Source organism: Dendrobium catenatum, unplaced genomic scaffold (genome assembly GCF_001605985.2).
Source record: "Dendrobium catenatum unplaced genomic scaffold, ASM160598v2 fragScaff_scaffold_133, whole genome shotgun sequence".
Classification (NCBI taxonomy): domain Eukaryota; kingdom Viridiplantae; phylum Streptophyta; class Magnoliopsida; order Asparagales; family Orchidaceae; genus Dendrobium; species Dendrobium catenatum.
In genome coordinates, this window is record NW_021318595.1 from 13,341,626 (window position 1) to 13,362,855 (window position 21,230).

General features: G+C 30.4%; 1 protein-coding gene and 1 long non-coding RNA gene across 4 annotated transcripts in view; both read left to right on the forward strand.

Moving 5' to 3' along the window:
• The first annotated feature begins 4,147 nt into the window (after positions 1-4,147).
• Positions 4,148-21,230, forward strand: part of LOC110114872 (cold-regulated 413 inner membrane protein 2, chloroplastic-like) — a 20,620-nt gene continuing 3,537 nt past the window's right edge. The window contains exons 1-2 of one of the 2 annotated variants that reach the window (XM_028700251.1): positions 4,148-4,386; positions 4,547-4,663. In XM_028700251.1, coding sequence (XP_028556084.1) covers positions 4,268-4,386; positions 4,547-4,663 — 236 coding nt within the window. In that variant the 5' untranslated portion in view covers positions 4,148-4,267. The remainder of the gene's footprint in view (positions 4,387-4,546; positions 4,664-21,230) is intronic. The other variant, XM_020847895.2, reaches the window with a different exon arrangement.
• LOC114581017 overlaps positions 4,698-21,230 on the forward strand; it is a 19,445-nt gene continuing 2,912 nt past the window's right edge. For both annotated transcript variants that reach the window (XR_003702820.1, XR_003702819.1), the window contains exons 1-2: positions 4,698-6,922; positions 11,379-12,345. This is a non-coding gene — a long non-coding RNA (uncharacterized LOC114581017). The remainder of the gene's footprint in view (positions 6,923-11,378; positions 12,346-21,230) is intronic.

The window sequence follows — 21,230 nt, forward strand, 5'->3', positions numbered from 1 at the left end:
TTTTAGGATGTGATGGAATCTAAATAAAAATTTAATTTTAAATCTTATCTTGAAATAAAATATTAGAAGCGATCTTGATTATCCTAAGGATGTCAAAATGGGTTGACGAGTCAGGTACGGGTTTGACCTAAAATTAATATGACCTTAATACAATTAAATCAAACTTGACTTGTTTCATAAACTGATAAAACAGATGGACCTAAACTGACTCACTAATAACCCGAATGACCTAAATTTGACTCGTTAACTTGTTTTGGTAAAAAATAAAGAATTTACAACTTATCAACTATAAAGTTTATGTTATTTGATAAAAAATAAGAATATTATACCCACATGTAATTTTTTTTTTTAAATTAAACTAGTCATTTTCAAGTCAAAGGCAAGTTCATGAGTTAACCAAATTCAACCCATTTAAAAAAAGTCGGAATTCTAAACCAAAATTCAACCAATTTTTTAAACAAATCAATCCAAATTCGAATTTTTTTATTTTTGAGTAAATAAGTCAAGTTATTTATTGACACAGATGGATTATCCCAAAGTAACTTAGTAATGAGTAATTCAATATTACTAACTTCATGTTGTTCTATTAGTATTACAATGACAAATGTTTTAAGTAAAAAAGTTCATAAAATGTTCATACAACACAGGCATTTGTTTTAAGTGAATCAATAATTTTTTTAGATAAATGTGGTTCACACACTTTAAAATTAATAATAATATATATATAATATTATATTATATATATATATATATAATTTGATATAAACAACATCAAGCCTTTATCCTACTATTTGGGTCGGCTACATAATCCTTTTCGCGCCATTGTATCTGTTAAAATGAATTTCTCATTTAAAATAAATAGAAAATTTATCATTTCTAAATATATTTCTAACCAAGTCTTATTAGGTCTACCTCTACCTTCTAACATGAAATCAATATAATACCTCAACTTATTCTAAACCAAGGTCATCAGAAGGCCTCCGTTTAATAATGACTCAAACATTTAAGGCGCTTCTCTCTAATCTTAATTGTCCACTAGTAGCTACTCCAAACCCTCTTTTTAGCGTATATGTCATTTCGTTCCTAATCTCAGGTAAAGCCACTCAATCCACCTAAGCATCCTCATCTCTGCAACACGTACTTAGTATTATGCTTCTCTTTTAATGACCAACATTTGACACTCATAAAACATTGGCAGGTTCACACACCTTATAGAATTTTCCCTTAGTTTTGAAGGGGAACTTTGTCTATTGCATAATCAAAGCCCGATGGCAATCCTCCACTCTCAACCAACGAATTGTTGAATTAAGCAGATAATATGCCTCATCTATTTCACCATCACTCCTGAATTATAGATCAAGATATGCAAAAAGTGTTACTCTTATTAATAACTTGATCACCCAAAGTCACAATCCCCTCACTAGGTCTATTGCTACTAAAACTACACTCCATATATTCAGTTTTAGATCTACTCAAGCGAAAAACTTTAGACTCTAAGATTGAACTCCATAATTTAAGTTTACATTCAAGTCCCTCTCTAGTCTTATCAACAAGAAGAATATCATAAAAAAAAGCATATACGAAGGTACATCCTCTTACAAATGTCTAATGAGAACATCCATGACTAAAGCAAAAAAGATATGGACTTAAGGCTGATCCTTGAAGTAATCCAACCAAAATAGGAAAATACTTAGTCAAACCACCTTGCGTTTGAACATAAGTAATAGCTCTTGCATACATATCTTTAATGATTTGAATATAAGCGTTATTAGCTCATTTATTTTCAAGAACTCTCCATAGCACTTCTCTTGGAACTTTATCATATGTTTTCTCTAAATCAATAAATATCATATGTAGATCCTCCTTATGCTCTTTATATTTCTCTATCAAATCTCAGTAAATATATGACTTCCATAGTAGATCTACCCGCATGAATCCAAATTGATTTTGAGAAACGTTAGTATCACACTGCAACCTACGCTCCAAAACTTGCTCCCATAGTTTTAAAGTATGGCACATTAACTTAATTCCCCTATAATTCGCACACTCTTGTGCATCACCTTTATTATTAAAAATAGGAATTAATGTACTCATTCTCCACTGATTTGTCATCTTTTTAGTTTTCAAAACAATATTAAAAAGTTTAGTAAGCCAAGAAATTCCTTCATCTCCTAAGCATTTCCACATCTCTATTGGAATATCAAAATGTCTAATAGCTTTTCCACACTTCATTTTCTTTAAAGCTTCTCTAATTTCGGTTTTTATTAATACATCGATAAAACAAAAATCTTTATTTTCATTTAAGATGCTAAAGTCACTAAATTCAATCGTATTTTCACATTCTTGATTAAAAAGTTTAGCAAAATATCTCATCCACCTTTGTTATCATCTTTTAAGAAAAATACTTTTTGATCTTCATCCTTAATACACTTCACTTTAACTAATTCCTTACTTCTCCTATCTCTTTGTTTGGCTAACTTATACATATATCTTTCTCCCTCCTTAGTATCTAATCTATTATATATATCATTAAAAGCTAAGGTCTTTACATCGTAAATAGCTTTTCTTAAATTTCTTACGAGCTTCTTTATAGTTTTTCCAATTATCAAAATTTTTATATATAAATCAATTTTTATAATAAATCTTCTTATTTTTTTATCTTTTTTTGCACATTTAAATTCCACCACCAACTATTTTTATTATTAGGAGTTTTTCGCTTCGAAACTCCAAGGACATTTCTTTTACAATATTCTTAATATCACTAGCCACTTTTTTTCCACATAATATTAACATCCTCATGTCGAGACAAAATCTTAAGATCTAAAATCTTATTCTAAAAAATACTATTGTTAATATTTTTTAAATGCCTCATCTAATCCTAGAAAATCGTTTCATTTTATTTATTTTCTATCTCTTTAACTTAAAGTCTAAAACTAATAATCGATGTTAAGTACATAAATTTTCACTCTGAATAACTTTGTAATTTTTACAATCTAAACGATCTAATTTTCTTATAAGAAAATAATCAATCTACGCTTTACTATATCCTTTTTTATAAGTGATAAGATACTCATATCTTTTCTTAAACAAAATATTAGCTATTAAGAAATCATAAGCTAAAGAAAAATCTAATATGACCTTACCATCTTTTTTTTGTCGTTCCAAACCTATGACCACCACGAATGCTTTTAAAATAATCTACATCTCTACCAACATGTTCATTTTAATCTCCTCCAATAAAATCTCTTTCTTCAATTTTTATCTTTTGTATTAATTTGTCTAAGTCATTCTAAAATTTTTATTTTAAATCCATATCCAAACCTATTTGAGGAGCATAAGCACTTATAATATTAACAATCTTAGTATCAACAACAACCTTTAAAGCTATAATTCTATCTCCAATTCTGTTAATTTTTTTAACATTATCATTTAAACTTTTATTTATAACCACACATACACCATTTCTAGTATGACTCATACCCGAATACCATAGTTTATAACACAAACTATCAAATTCCTTAGCATTCTCTCAAACCAATTTAGTTTCCTGAATGCACAGAATATTTATCTTCATATTGATCATAATATATATAAATTCCATTAATTTTTTTGTAAGGGAGCCAATATTCCATGTTATTATCCTAATTTTAGTTTCATGGACTAGCTTCTTTGCCCACATCTATCCTTAGTGTGGGAACCCTTGCCTATTTAACACTGCACCTGGGCGCCGGTGTAGCGGCTCTTGCACACTTGTCTCTATATTCAAGCCATACAACATGTCGCTTCCAGGGGACGCCCTAGCATTAACATAATTTTTTAAAAGATTCATGTTATGATTATTCGACAAATTTTAAGGTGACTGTCGACAACCTAACGCAATCCTCTACTTTTTTCATCCAGGACTTGAGAGTTGAGACCTATCAACAACCGTGTTTATCTAAATGATATTAAAGTATATTAAAAATTTAGTTTATTCTAAATAAATTTATATTAATAATATTTTTAATAATTTAAATATTAAAATATTATATAAATAAATATAAAAAATTAAATATCAGAAATAATTCAACAGCATCTACTTTTATCCCACAATTTTTGTTTCAGAGCTTATCATCATATATTATATAATGAATATAACGAGCCTGGCCAAAAACACGCGTCCAAATACAATTTGGATCGCGCTCTCTCTCTCTCTCTCTTACACACGCACTTAAGAACTGCTAAGCTACAATTTTCTTCTACTCTGTAGAAGAGGGAACAAAAAACGATGGCGCTTTTCCAATCTCACTTCAACGCTTCGGTTCTTCTTCCCAATAACGCCTATAGATCTACCGCTCGCTCCCTTTGCACGAGCAAGCACTTCAGCGGCGATACATCTTCTCTTAGGTAATCCATAAATAGGAGGGTTTGGGTGCCTAAACCGGTGCAGAGTCTACATTTTCAATCCTCCTTTTCTATACATTGCTATATACAGCAATCTATGGGGTGAACGATTTTCTTAAAGAAATACATTATTTGATGGATTATTGTATGCACAACATTGCAGATTTGGGTGGCAGACAAGTGTCTTCAGGAGACAGAAGCATTGCCGGGGTAACACCTGCTATACTAAGGCTGCTCTTAACCATGGCACTCTGCAGTGGGTTTCTACTGTTGCTACGGCGTGAGTTTTCTTCATTCTTTTGCAATTATCTGCATATATCGTTTGACTTTTTCTTATGTTACGGAAGCTGGGGGTTTTCCTTGATAGCTTGAGAAAGGGCCTTGTATTGACTTCCAATTTATTGATTTGAGAGAAATGTTGTATCTCTCGAAGTTAGAGAAAGGAAAGGGTGACTTAAGCAAATGAAATTGATTTCGTTTTGGTGGATCATAAATTAAAAGTGTATACTTGTGGGAGCTAGAGGTGTAGCTGCATGGATTTGATGTGAGCATGAATTTCATATTTATGCTTCCAAATATCACCTAGTTTAGATTTAAGTTTAGTTGACTGTGTTAGAAGGATCAACTCTATGAAGTCACTAAGGGGCTGCTTGGTTGCTTGCAAAGAGAGTGTAAAATATTCCAAATGCAGGGCTTTGAAAATATTAATGTTTGGTTTGAAGTAAAATAAACTCAAGTGTAAAATTTTGTTGTATTTGTAATACAACAACTAGTTTATTTTTAGTTTATATGGAATTCCTCTAATTTGGACGAATTCCAAATTCACTATAAATTCATTGCAATTGCCGCAACTCGGCGCCGCCACGTGTCGACTGCTGACCACCACAGACCACCCATAGCCGCCGACCACTACCACCAGCCATTTGTAGCCGTCCGTCACCGTTGGTCACCCACCATCGCCCACCACTGCCACTGGCCACATCGCCGCTAATGTCAGCCACCGACGACTACCTTTTTGCACTTTGCATTGTATTTATTTTACTTATATATATATATATACATGCATTACTTTTACAATCATCCAAACAACTCACAAGTATTCCTTTTACACTGCATTTCTTATACACTATATTTATTTTTTCAGGCAACCAAACTGCTCCTAAGAGAATAATTGATTTTTCCTCTTGAGTTCAAGTCGATCATAAGTATCAATTAAGGTGTATTGGGCCCTATGACCAACTAGGGTAAAGTCAATCCAATTTTTCAAGGCTACTCATCCAAACACCATAGCTCTTTGCTCAAATTGCCTAGCAAATTTGGTTAAGCATCTTAGGTCACTTGCCAACGCATTTTGGTAATTTGCCAGAGCTAGGTAAGTCATGGTGAAGTCAGCCAGGGATTTTAAATGGACTTGCCCTTCACTTAGAAGCCAATATGTACTCTTGATGTATTGCTTAGCTACATGCTAGTTAGATTTATTTTACTAAAAGCATTTGTAAGACTTATTATATAATTTTATTTGTATTTCTCAAATGTAGTTTTTATTATTTATTCGTGCCTTGACATGAATCTCTTAATAGGAGATTAGATGTTGAGCCTGACACATTCTAAACTTTTACAAAGTCTTGTACTTTCTCATAAACTAGCGAAATCTCACTGTATCTAACTTCAAATTCTTTCTTCCTTTAATTTTTCATTTTTTTGACTAATATGATTAGTAAGGTTCTGGTGTTATAAACACTCATGGATCCAAAAGCATCATAGTGGGAACCCCTGGAAAGAGATCAATCCTACTTTTTGAAGATGGAAGAACTCTCAAGATTGTCAACCACGTTATTTGCTATTTGAAAGATCATTTTTCGTTGGGACCCATACTCTATGAGTGGATCTCTGTGGATGGCACCCAAATGTCACACCCTAAGCTTCAACAACGACACCCTTTCTACAAGGCATTGACATCCATTCTTGCTTCATCTTTTGTCGAGGCCTTATGATGATGGATCCCTTGGCATGGGTCCCAAGTGGAGATTCGGCCTTGTAAATTATTACAGTAGATAGCTTCTTCTTAAACTTTGCTTCCTTAGTGCCCACAACAATTGGCCTTCTATTTCACTATTCCCTTGTCTTTCAGAGCTTTGAGAAATTTCTATGCTTTAAAAGATGAAAGTTTTGGCTCTCTATTCTAATGCTCTCAGGGCATGGACTTAGTCATTTCACAAAAAAGGTTTTGTAATTATGCTGTTGGGTTGTTGTACTTATCTTTAGATTTTGAACTTTTTTTTCAATGAGGACAACCTCCTCCGATTTTAGAGTCCATGACTAATTTAGGTGATTGTATTGTGGTTATTGAACTTGCAGTTTTTGTCTTGTCCTTTCAAACCTACCTTATGGGCAGTCTCTTTCCAGCTGAAATAGCCTTAGTTTTGTGCCTACCTGGTGTAAAAGACATAGTGGGAAGCATGGAGGACTTGGTTAGTATCATGATAGTCTTCTGAGAAGAGAAGAGGCCACTCTTTTTGCAGCATGAGAAATAGCCACGGTAAGTCATTTCCATTTGTGTGAAATTTTAGTGGCAGTAGTAGAAATAGGAGTCTTTCTGAGCTAGTGCCTTAACTCATTTGGATCGACCACATTCAGCGTATTTCCATAACTTGGGATGGGAATGCAGTGATAGGGAGTTTCACTGAGTTGAGGTGCAATCCTTATATGAAATATTGCACATTGTGTCTTGACTACAAATAGCCTCCCCTTGTGTGATGGGCATAGAGAAGGAAACTGGTTTGAAAATTAAATAGGATGATGTTCTAGTTGCTGTAATATTCACAATAGCATTCGAGAAATGGACGTGAGATCCATTCCCCAAGTTGAATAGTAAGGGGAATACTTTGGGAATTCATTCTGCATAAATGAAAGATGGGGAACAATAATCAAATTTTAATAAAAATCCCACTCTCTCAAAATGTAGAATCATAATGAAGAAATATGTCATATGCATAGAAGCGTGACCCTAGGAAACAATGTGAAGCCATGGAATTGACTCTCACATGCAGTGAAGTCACACTCAATGCTTCTTGAGCTAAGGCTTAGAAAATTAGAAAAATTAAATGCTCGGTACCTATAAAGGAAATTTAAGATTTTAACCTGAGATCAAGGGCATTTTAATTTCAATTTTGATTTAGAAAATTTTGGGATGTTATGGAAAACTTGTGTTCCTAGATAATAGACTGCTACTCATGCAAAATTCGTATGATACTTCCACATAATGGATTCAATATTAATAATGAAATGTCTTAGCTATAGGACTCAATAGATCCATCAATTAGTGCTACCTGCATGTTCTTGACTATTATTGCTAAGGAGATTTTAGACTTAACTGGCTGCACTTATTCAAAAACTCATAATGCTGTTCAATTGAGTGAAATCAAAGTAATGAGAGGAAAATCAATGATAAAATATGCTAATTTATTGAAAAATTTGTGGCAATAGATGGGTTACTATTGAGTATTTGAGATGAAGTGCCTATGGGATGGTACCATTTTGAAAATTTCATTGAAATGAATTAATTACATGAATTCTTAGTTGGACTTAATCTTGAATTTGATCAAACTTGGGTTCAGATTCTTGGATGAGAGAAACACCTTTAGTAGAGGTGACCTCTATAATTCTAATAGAAGAAAGTAGAAAATGCATAATTATTGGTTGGTAGAACTCGTAAGATTCAACCTTAGTAAGTATAGGATCAAACCCTAGTGGCAAGAAAAAAAGAGTAGACTTATCCAAATTCTCTGAAAGTGGCACCAAAGGCAATCAATGGAAGGTCAACAAGGACAATCTATGGTACATCGACAAGAACTTAAGACTTATAAAGGTGAATTGCTAGAAGTTGAATAGTCAACCACCAGGTTGAGAATGAGAAAAGGATGACTAAATAAGGAGAGAAAAAAAAAAAAAACTCGCATAATAAAATCCCTTAATGAACCTTCTATTATCTGTTCATTGACACCTTTGGAATGTCTTCACTTTTTTTTATGTTACATGTCTTAGAAAAGTATGTGGCTAACTATTGGGTCATTTACTTAGGAGCTACAAATTACATTGTTCATACTTCACAATACTTTAAATGGTAGAAAGATCATTCTAGCAAATGTTCTCTTCCTATAGTTGAAGGGTTAGGTGATGTAGAACCAAGCTAGCCATGATTGGGGTGGGATTATTTATTTAATGGAGTTACAAATTATGATCTCTCAATTAAGGAAATATGAATGAAATTAAATCTCAAATTTGAAGTTAATTTGTAGTAATTGATTGAGAGATTTAATTGGGAGGAGCAAAATGGGAAAGAGAGAGAGGGAGGGGCCGACCCCTTTGAAGGGGACTTGATTGGAGTGTTTTATGACTTGCCAATCCTAGATTATCAATTATGGGAGGAGAAATTAAAGCAAATCTCCCTTTAAATTCAAACTGGCATGATTGGAGGAGGTTTCCTAATATAGCTCATGTTAGTTTAGGAAAGGGATTTCAGATTTTGAATACATTAAAATCTATTTGAATTTAATCATGCGTTTGAAATTTAAAATTTGAAATCAAAGGGGAGAGGTGGGTTGTTTAATGACTTGCCAATCTTGGAATATTAATTAGAAAAAGAAATCATGGTAATTATCTATTTGAATTTCAAGTATAATGATTGGAGGAGCTTTCCTAACATAATTTTTTTCTTTTAAGAAAGAGATTTCAAATTCAAAATTATTTAAATTTGAAATCTTTTGACTTTCCAAATTTTCAAGAATTTAAATTAGGAAAGTAATGAATGTTTGGTTTTAAAATTTTGGAGCTAAAGGGGAGGGGAGGGGGGTGGTGGCCTGGTGGTTGGGTGGGGGAAGGGTTCTGCCAAAGGTTGAGAAAAGTGGAGACCGACGGCTTGGTGGAAGTGGTTGGGCCGAGAGGTGGGGAAGGACTGAGGAAAGAGGAATGGTATCAGAGTGAAATGAAAATGGCGGCTAGGGGAGAAGGAGGAGAGGGAGTCGGTGGACAAGATAAATCACGAGTCCGAATGCTTCATGCGGCTGATGGGTAATACTTTTCCGTCACCTAGGGAATTCAAACTACAAGCTAGGATGCTTGCTGCGGCTGGTGGGTAGTACGTTATTCTCACCTAGGGACTTTAACTCTCATAAAAACTCTCAATGGTCTTAAGAATAAAATGCAGAATTTTCTTTTAATAATCATCCATCCTCTCAAAAGGAAGAGGAGGCCTCGGTTATAAATAGCCAAAATATAGTAATAAGATAAATGAAAAAAGTGCTTCCCGAGGTCACATAGGCTTACTCTCTCAAGTGAGGGTAAAAATGAAAAAAATGCATAAATAAATGAAAATACAAATAATAACTCAAAATAAAATGGTACAATCATGGTCGTCGATCTTCAACTCCTTTTTTGATAAACTTTCACAGTCGGATGTCCTCATCATTCTCGTGGGCTGAAAAAGAGCTCGACTCTGTCGAGTACGTATCCCGGGAATGCAACCATACTCTGATACCAAAATGATATAGAACCAAGCTAGCCATGATTGGGTGGGATTATTGATTTAATATAGTTGCCAATTATGATTTCTCAATTAAGGAAATAGGAATTAAATCAAATCTCAAATATGAAGTTAATTTGGAGTAATTGATTGTGAGACTTAATTGCGAGGTACAAAAGGAGAAAGGGGAGAGAGGGAGGGGCCGACCCCTTTGATGAGGACTTGATTGGAGTGTTTTATGACTTGTCAATCCTATGTTATCAATTATGGCAGGGGAAATTAAGGTCAATATCCCATTAAATTCAAATTGACATGATTGGGGGAGGTTTCCTAATATAACTCATGTTATTTTAGGAAAGGGATTTCATATTTTGAATAAATTAAAATCTGATTTGAAAATCTTCCTATGGAAAGTAGTGACTATGCGTTTGAAATTTAAAATTTGAAATCAAAGAGGAGAGGTGGGGTGTTTAATGACTTGCCAATCTTGAAACATTAATTAGGAAAAGAAATCATGATAATTATCTATTTGAATTTCAAGTAGCATGATTGGAGGAGCTTTCCTAACATATCTCCTTTCTTTTAGGAAAGAGATTTCAAATTCAAAATTATTTAAATTTGAAATCTTTTGACTTTCCAAATTTACAAGAATTTAAATTAGGAAAATAATATATGCTTGATTTTGAAATTTTGGAGCCAAAGGGAAGGAGGGATGGTGGCCGGCAGCTAGGAAGGTAGTGGAGCCGATGGTTGGGTGGGGGAAGGGTTCGGCCAAAGGTTAGGGAAAGTGAAGGTCGGCAGCTTGGTGGAGGTGTTTGGGCCGAGAGGTGGGGAAGGACTGAGGGAAGAGGAATGGTATCAGAGCGAGATGAAGGTGGCAGCTAGGGGAGGAGGAGAGGGAGTCGGTGGAGAAGATAAACCACAAGCCTGGATGCTTCCTGTGACTGATGGGTAATACTTTGCCCTCACCTAGGGATTTCAAGCCACGATCCTAGATGCTTCTTGCGGATGGTGAATTGTACGTTTCCCTTACCTAGAAACTTCAACTCTCATAAGAACTCTCAATGCTCTTAAGAACAAAGTGCATAATTTTCTTTTAATAATCATCCATCCCCTCAAAAAGAAGAGGAGGGGGCTATAAATAGCCAAAATACAATGGTAAGACAAATGACAAAAGTGTCCACTGGGGTCACATAGGCCTAGTCCCTCAAGTGAGGGTAAAAAAAAAAGCATAAATAGATGAAAATACAAATAATAACTTAAAATAAAATGGTACAATCATGGCCGTTAATCTTTGGCTCCTCTGATAAACACGGTCGGATGCCCTCATCACTAGGAGATATCTGAGGACACCCTCTCTTATCCTTAAGAATATTCTTCATGTACTAATGTTGTTAGCAAATCTTTTTTCAATTAAAAAATTCATGGAAGATCTTAAATGTTTTCTTTCTATCATTCTTTTCTGGTTTTTTAGGACAATATTTGGGGAGGAAGATTGAACATGCTAAGGAAAGAGATATGCTCTACTATCTTGAAATATTGAATGCTTCAAATAAAGTCATGAGTAACTTGTCTTTACCATTTCTAAGTTCTTCAAATGAGGATTCCATTTGGCTTCATCTTTTTTGTCTTGGTCACCCATCTTTCTTAGTTTTTTAAATAATGTAAACTCATGCGCCCTTTCCCATTAGTAATAAAATAAATTCTCATCCTTTTTAATTAATCCGTGGTGGTATATGGGGACCATACATCATCGTAAATATTTTAGGAGCTTGGTATTTTCTCTTTAATTGATGATAGTACTAGGGTTACATAGATAGTCTTGATTAAATAAAAATCCTAACTTAGCAACATTATTCCTAAATTCCACTCCATGATTCAAAAATAGTTTAGTAAAAATTAAAAACTCTTGGCAAAAAAATATAAAAGTTTATTTTAATCAATCATTGACTTCCTACTTACAAAAGGAAGACATTATTCACGAATCATCCAACATAAATATACTACACCAAAACTGTGTTGTTGAAAGAAAAAATGACCGTGTAATATACCCAAACATTATTATTCTAAGGAGTGTTCCTCCATCTTATTGGGAAGAAGTTGTCCTTAATGTCACACACATGATAAATAGACCACCCTAACGGGCATTGTAATATACATCTCTTTTGAAATGTCATATTAAAATCTATTTACATGCCAAAAACTCTAATGGCTTTATATGCACTTATTTTGTATATATTCATGGTCAAAATTGCGATAAATTAGACCCTTAGGCTATGAAGTGTGTATTTCGTAGCTATTCTTCTACACAAAATAGGTGCAAGTGTTATTATCTTCCTAGGATATTTTATATATTTGTTGATGCAAACTTTGTTGTAGACAAACCATACTTCACAAAATCTTATCTTTTGGGAGGATTTCACTTATGGAAGAAAAAAATTGTGAGTCTTTTTTGCCCTTCTTTAACTATCTTTAGCTCATTTTTTCTTTTTCAAAACAAAAGGAGTCTGTTTTTGATCTTAAATCTTTACTTGAAACTATGCCTACTGCTGATATTCAAAAACCTGTCCAAAGTTATGACTCTTGAGATTTCCTCGGATTTACTTTAAAAGAAGAATTGTACTAGGCTTAACATAAGTTTAATATACCGCTTGAGCCCTGCAAATGAAAATATAGTACTCTTTGAACTTCCTTTGCATATACAATCTATTGAAACACCACCAAAAGTTGACCTTGATCTTCTTATTATTGTTAGAAAATATGGCATAACCAACAAAAAAACATTCTTTGTATTCATTATCCTATTATATGCCTCTTGAACTCCTTTCTGCACTCCATAGAAAATTTATTGTGAGTTTAATTACTATCTATGTTCCAAACACTTTATTTGAGCATTATCAAATCATGGATGAAGGAATACCATTAGAAAAGAAATGAATGCATTGGAAAAAAATACGACACATCGGAGAGTGCAAGTAAACTTAGAGGAAACAATGTAGTATGTTGCAATTAATTTTTACTTTGAAAGACAAAAATGATGGCTCTTTTGAAAGATATAATGCAAAACTAATTGCTAAATTTTATACGCAAACATAATGGAGTTGATTACCAGGAAGCTTTTGCCTCTGTAGCAAAATAAAAACCAAGAATTTCTTATCTTTGGCAGCTCACTTTAATTAGCAACTTCAGCAACGTATGAATAATGCTTTCTTGTTTGGATACTTAGGAGAAGAAATTTACTTGAGCATTCCTCTAGGATTTGAAAGAACTGGATCAACTAACAAGTTGTGTAAACCAAAGAGAGCATCATATGAGCCAAAACAATCACTTATAGCTTGGTCTTTAAGGTTTGCAGTAGTGCTCAAAGGAACATAATACAAACAAAATCAAGGAGATCATACTCTCTTGAACCAACATTTGGATACGGGGAAGTTACAACCCCCTTAGCGTATATTGATGATATCATTGTTACCAAAATGATGATGAGGAAAAACAAAATTTGATCAAGGAATTTAAGATAAAAGAGCTAGGAAGATTGAAAATATTTTCTTGAAATTGAATTCTCATACTCATGATAGGGCATTTTTATCTCACAAAAGAAATACCAGATTAAACCAGGAGAAGCAAAAAGAAGAAGCATCAATTGATAGGGAGATGTGTCAAAGATTGGTTGGAAAACTCATTTATCCTTTCCTTGCTTGGCTGTATTTTGCATACTCAATAAGTTTAACTAGGCAATTCACCAACAATCTAAGAGAAACAAATATGTAAGCTGCCTATCATGTGCTACACTACTTGAATGGTTATTTTGGAAGAGAAGTTTTATTTAAAAGAATTAATGAATTCACATTAGAAGTTCACACAGCTGTAGATATGTAGGCTCAAATATTTATAGGGGATCAAAATTTGATTACTGCACATTTTAAGTGGAAATTTTGTAACAAGGAGAAGTATAAGGTCAAGGCGGCTATTTCTAGTATTGAATCAACATTCTAGGCCATAGCATAAGGAATTTGTGAATTATTGTGGATGATGTAAGAATTAAATGGGAAGGCTTAAGTTGCATTGTGACCATAAGTTAGCATAAAACATCACACATAATCTAATACAACATGACAAAATGAACTTATATCAATATTGACAAACATTTCATCAAAGTTAAGCTAGAAGGTTTTATTTATAGGCCTTATGTGCTTGGAAAGTCAATTTGTAGATGCCTTTATCAAGAGACGACTTAGTAGTGCAATTTTAATGGAAATATTTTCAAATTGGGAGTGGATGAAATGTGGTAGGGGGGAGGGGGGGTCATCAGAAGTCTTGATTGCCTCAAAAAGGAAGCCTATGAGTTCCCAAGATTGTATCCGTGCCATTGAAGGACTCAACAAACCCATTTTGGTAGGCCCTTGATGCTTAGACTTGAATGGAATTCTTTAATAGGGAATTCAGGAAGTCAAATCTTGTTTTATATAGTACATTATGAAACTTGTCATGTCTAAATGTAATTTTTGGCCCAGAGGTGTAATGATATATATATATATATATATATATATATATATTCTATCAATTTTTTATGTAGGCTAGTTTCCTTCTTCTTTCTAGAATAATTTATATATATTGACATTTATCTATTACCTAGTATCAATTTTATTTGGCCTTCTTTTCTTTACAATGTCACTTAGATGCATGAAACATCTAGAAGAGCCTTAAAAACTAGCCAATGAAAGAGAAACATTCCCTAGCAAAATCTATCGTCCTTAATTAAATATTCAAATAATCTAAGGTTTATTTTTGAGAAGACATTGCATATTAGAGAACACATTACCCAAAGATTTGGCCATATTGCGATGACTTTATGATTTATTTTGAAGTTTTCCAAAGGTGCAAATGCTATGGTTAATTGCCCCTCTTGATTAAGAGATTATAAATATTCTATAGGTTCCATGATGCTTTGCTTTGGTAGTAATAATTTGGATTAGATAAAAGAATGATATATCATAGTTGGCTTAGAGTAGATGATAGGAGAATGATAACAAAACAAAGCCAATTAAGATACTATAGTTCCGTATTACTAGAATGTCATGAACTTTCGTTTAGTTAGATGAGAGAGGTAGTCAGCCTAACTCGATCAAATGATCATTGGCAATCTTGGCTTCATGTGCGACTTGTAGACTCAAGTGAGGATTCATAGTTTCCAAGGTCATTCATTAACTTAGTTCACAATATATTAGATTCCATTATAAATTAATTATGTTTTACCATAGATCTCAAGGATGGTGAAAACATAACTAAAATTAATTTAAATAATATATATATGGAATTTATTTATATTTATTTTCTATTTATCCAATTTACTGGTATTTATTATTTATATAAATTATAATAATTAGTTATCATATTCTAAAGATATGTTTCAACTTGTAATGATTATTAATATTATTATAAAATTTATTTGAGCTTAAGTTTCTCAATTATGTTATTAAATTTATTGTTTATATGTTATCATGATTAATTATTTTAATTAAGATGGTTATGTTTAGCTAAAAAATAAGAGCCATGTGACATGAAAAAAATGGGCACAAAAAGATTCAATAATGCTCAACATATTTTCTTTAATTTCTCTTATTTTTATTGCTTTTTCATATTTTTAATGATTTTAAAATTTAATTTTCTCATTTATTGTTTTTATTATTATTATAATTTTTATTTTGAAAAATGTCTTGAAATATTAAAACATTCCATGACCTCTCGATCCACTTGAGCACAGTTGTATGTGATGCCATGGGATGGGATTCTGTTTCTGAGAACAAGTTTAATACCATTTGGAGTGACTCATATGCTTTTCAGAGCAAAGTGAATTGAGTCCGCCTTGCTTGGAGAGTGTGTACAACAATTTGGTCCAACCCTGCTTGAAGAGTGTGTAAACAATTTGGAGTTGCACTAATTTAAATCCTCAGAGCTTCATTGATAATGGCATTTTTATTGGAATATGGAAGTGGTTTTACATTTTGATGCTTTAGTGTACTTTTTGGTACAATGCTTTGCACGCTTTTTGACATATCATGTAAGATTTTAGTAGGAATTCTTTTTTATTTTGGCTCGTCATTTATTTGTATTTGTGCCGTTCTCGGTATTAAGTTTTTGAAAATTCATGCAAAATAATTTTTTAATATTTTTATGGCCAAATTTTCAAAAGGATCATGATATTAAAATGTATTAGAAAAATGATCTTAATAATAAAAAAATTTAAAAAAGATCATCCAAGTGAATAGGGATCACATTTTTGAAGAAAATGCAAAGCAATGCCACATTTTACATTGAAAATGCGAAGCATATATGTGTTTTCCTTGTAAACGTAAAGTATCTATGCGTTTTCAAAAGAAAACTCAACCCACCACTGCATTTTCTTTGAAAATATTATATACAACAGCCGGAGCTTCTTTTCAATCGATGTTTTCACTAGAAAACGTAATGTTTTCTAAGAGCCGGAGTGTTGGAAGTTGTATCTGTATAAAGAGTAACAGAAATAGGATATGAATATGAAGATTTTTAAAATATTTAATTAATTTTAATTACTTTAAAATTCATAAATTGTATTCGTAAAATAATGTTAAATATATTTAATATTATATTTTTTTGATCTATCATAGAATAAATATAATATTAGGAAATATAAAATATATCAAATATGATATAAAAATACATATTAATGAAGAATATCAAATCAATATTGTTAAATACATTACATCATATTAAATTTGTTTTTAAATTAAAAATAATATTATTAATTAAAATTTTTCTCGTATATATATATCATTCTATCAATCTATTATAAAAAATCTTGATTTATTAGATATATCTGATTTAAATTAATTATATTATAAAATTAATAACTAAAATATAAATTGATTAGAATTATTCTGATTTTAATTTGAGAAAAATAAAATAAAATATAATAAAATATATAAATATAAGCCTATAATAATTAAAATTATTATAGTATGCCATTGCCTTTAAAATAATAAGAATAATTATTAATATTATAAATGGTTATGGTAATTTGTTTAAAAAGGTTTTAAATTTAAATGAAATTATAATATAACTTTTCAATATTTATATAAATTCTATTAATTTTATAAGTACAAATAATTATATTATAGTATAATCTAATAATAAATTTTCATAATAAATAATTTAATAAAATAAAGTATATTTAATATATTGTATAAATATTATATATATAAAAAATTAATATTATTTATTACAAAATTTTATGCATTGATGAATGTAATCGTTTGAGTGTTTTGTATGCCTAAGTTTATATTAGATAGGGTCTATTTGTTTGACTTTTACTAAATTCAATATTAAATCTTTCATTATTTTTACTTATAATATTAACGTTATATACATTTAATAGATAAAAAAATAAAAAATGAGAAGATAAAGATATAATTTTTTCAAAATAATTTTAATATAATACATTATAGTAGGACTATCTTTATAAATTGTTGAAAAATTTAAAGATATATGTAATTATTAACACATATTTTATATTATATATATAGATATATATTTAATTAATTATTAATTTTAAAATATATATTTCAATAATAAATATTATATTATTCATATAATTTTTTATAAATTAATGATTTAATAAAGAATATTTAATAACATAATATTAAATTTAATACTAAAAATTTAATATTAAATTTCAGAACTCATAAGCAAGTATTTCAACAACTAAAATCATAGATTTAGAATCATAACATGAATATACAGATCATCTAAAGACATATAATTCAAGTAACAATTAGTCAAATACAAATGACATTGACATCACATTCATTATGAAACATAAGTAGGAGTTCGTTACGAGTTCTAAAAATCATAACAATTCAACGTTCTTTAATCAGATGTGCGTGTCCGAGCTTTGGAGTTTGGGCAAACAAGAATTTTTTTTTGATAACAAATGTTGGACGGCATTGCCAAGATCCGATGCATCGGAGAAACTCCATCTTTTTTACCTGTAAATATATCAGATTTTATGTCTTAACGAGGAATGGGCATTTGTTTGCGGGATGCCATTTTTCGGTTAGAGAATATAATGACATATATCGGTTATTGGGTTGCCTACAATCACCTCAATCGATCGATCTTAAGCCTTCTTGTTTTAGTATGTTTTGCTTTCAGAAATCTTCATAGTGTCAGATGTTCTCCCATTTCCATAACCCTCATTTGCACATTAATTGCCAACTTTCTTCATTCAAATCGGTTTTCATCCATATAAGAGTGGATCGTCATAAGTTACACATATTTGTTCATAAATATGCAGTCTTTCATGTCGGATAGAGATTGCACATAAACGATAAGCTATCAATCACCTTGTGCTATCTCTTTATTATTTAACAACTCATAATTGATCATAAATTGATAGGACTATCGTTTATAAATTGATGTAATGCAGGTGTTTCATTCTAACTTTTATATATTATTTTCTCGTGCTTGTTTTTATTTTCTTGTGCAATGTATCGAGAAAGAAAAAAAATTCCTTTGAAAGAATTTAATTATGAGGGCAACACTAGGTTAATGGAATGTGTTTAGCAATATTTTACTGATGATGATGCATTAGAGGATAAACACCAAAATGAATGAGCTTTATCGTTGTTGTGTGCATTTTTATCGACCAACATAGAAGACATGTATATTATGGGACAACATACGGCGTATCTATGACAATCCACTCTTACGGGATGAAGCCGGTTTTTAAACGAAGAAAGGTTTTTAATATGTGCAAAGGGGGGTTATGGAAATTGTAGGACATCTGGCAATGATGAAGATTCTGAAGGAAGACATGCTGAAATAAGAGGCTTGAAGATGGATCGGTTGAGGTGATTCTGGACAACCTAAGGGCTGATATATGTCATTGTATTCTCTACCAAAAATGACATCTTGCGACAGATGCATCTTTATTAAGATATATGAGAATACATTATATTTGACCAGATAAAAAGAGGAAGGAGTTTCTCGATGCATCAGGTTGACAATGCGTCAGCATTGGTATCAACAGATTTCGGTTGCTTCCTAACCCAAACCACTCAAAGCTCGGACACGTATCATTGATAAAAGAATAGCTGAATTTGTTGATGCTTTTTGAACTTAATAACGAGCTCCTGCTTATGCCTTTAAATGAATGGTGATATCAATGTTATTTGTTTTTATATCGTTGAAAATGGTATGTCTTAATGATCTGTACGTTCATAGTTGTGTTTTAATTTGATTCTAAATCTATAGTTTAGTTGTTATTGAAATGTTGCTTATGAAGTTCAGAAATTTAAATAAATTTTGTATTTAAATTTAATATTATATATCAAACTATCTATTAATCATTTAATTTAAAATAAAAGATTATTATAATATATTATATATATATATATATTTATATATATTATATTATTAATGTATATATGTTAATATATTACATAATATATTTACTAATTTTTCAATAATTATGAAGAAGTCTATATAATGGTTATTATATTAAATCCATTTGAAAAATGATATTTTATCTTCTCATTTTTTAATTTTGTCTATTAAACGTGTATATAAGCTAATATTACAAGTAAAAGTTATGAAAATTTTAATATTGAATTTAGTAACACTCAAACGAATAGATCCATCAATATAAACTTAGACCTATAACACTCAAATGAATACATCCATCAAATTTCATAATATTTATTACAATATATTAATATGACTTTATTTTTATTAATATTATTTATAATAAAATTTTATACATTAGATTAACTATTAATATATTTATTGTACTTTATATAACATTAATAGAATTTATATAATATTTGAAAAATAATTAATAATTCATTTAAATTTAAAAACTTTTTTAAACAAATTTACATTAATCTATTATATAAATAATAATAATAATTATATTATTTATAAGGGTGTATTAATATATTTAATTTATTTATAGTCTAATAATTATTATTTTTATTAATTTTAATTTATTTTTTCTCATTTAAATCAAAATTTTTAATGCAATTTTTAAAAAATCGGATTACATCATCCGATTTCTTAAGAAACCGAATTACCATCATCCAGTTTTGCTACTTTTTAAATTTAAGTTATTTTATTTTGTTTTAGTTAATTTTATAATTATATATTATATTAAATCAAGTATATTACTTAACGAAGTTTTTTTATAATAGATTGATAAATGATGTATGTACGAGAAAAAATTAAATTAATAATATTAATTCTATTTTAAAAATAAATTTAATATGATGAAATATATTTAAAATATTGATTTGATATTTCTTCGTTAATATTTTTTTTTATATCATATTTGATATATTTTATATTTCATAATATTATATTTATTCTATGATAGATTTTTAAAAATAAAATATTAAATATAACTTAATATTATTTTACTAATTATATTTATGATTTTAAAATAATTAAAAATAATTAAATTTTTTAAAATCTCTATATTCATATCATATTTCTATTACTCTTTATACAGATACAATATCTAACACCTCTTGTTTTTTAAAAAACATTATGTTTCTTATGAAAACATCGATTGAAAGAAGCTCCGCTTTTGTATTATTGTTTTAAAGAAAGCGCAATGGTGGATTATGTTTTTTTATTGAAAAACGATAATTGCTTTGGCGTTTACAAGGAAATGCATACCGCTTCGCGTTTTTAAGTAAAACGTGGTATTGCTTTGCATTTTCTTCAAAAACATGATCCCTATTCACTTGGTGATCCTTTTTAATTTTTTTTATTATTTAAGATCAATTTTCTAATACATTTAATATCATGATCATTTTGAAATTTGGCCTATTTTTATTTATGTTTCATTTTTAATTCAATTCAATTTTGTGTCGGATTTCCCTTGAAAGCTGCACATGTTCTTGCATTTTCTATATTTTGTCCATTGGTTTTTTTTGTGTGACATATGTCTAAGTACATTCACTTCTCATGGTGATGTGGATGCTTTTTTGAAAGTGATAGTGCTAGTTTTACGTTATTTCTGATAAGCAGGTCAACTTGTGTGCACTATATTAGTTATGAAATTTTTGGTGATCATTAAAATATCATTATTTTATTTTTGCATTGTAATACTAGGCAGGTCCACCAAGGGATAAATTCTTGGCTTTAATTAGGGGCATCTGACATAGTATTCTCATGTTTACTTTGAGTTAATAGTTTGTGAAAAGGAGAGGCATTTATGTTCATTTTTAATTGGCGAGTTCAATTTGTGTTTATTTTTTGCTTTTTTTAAGCAATTTGAGGCTTGTTT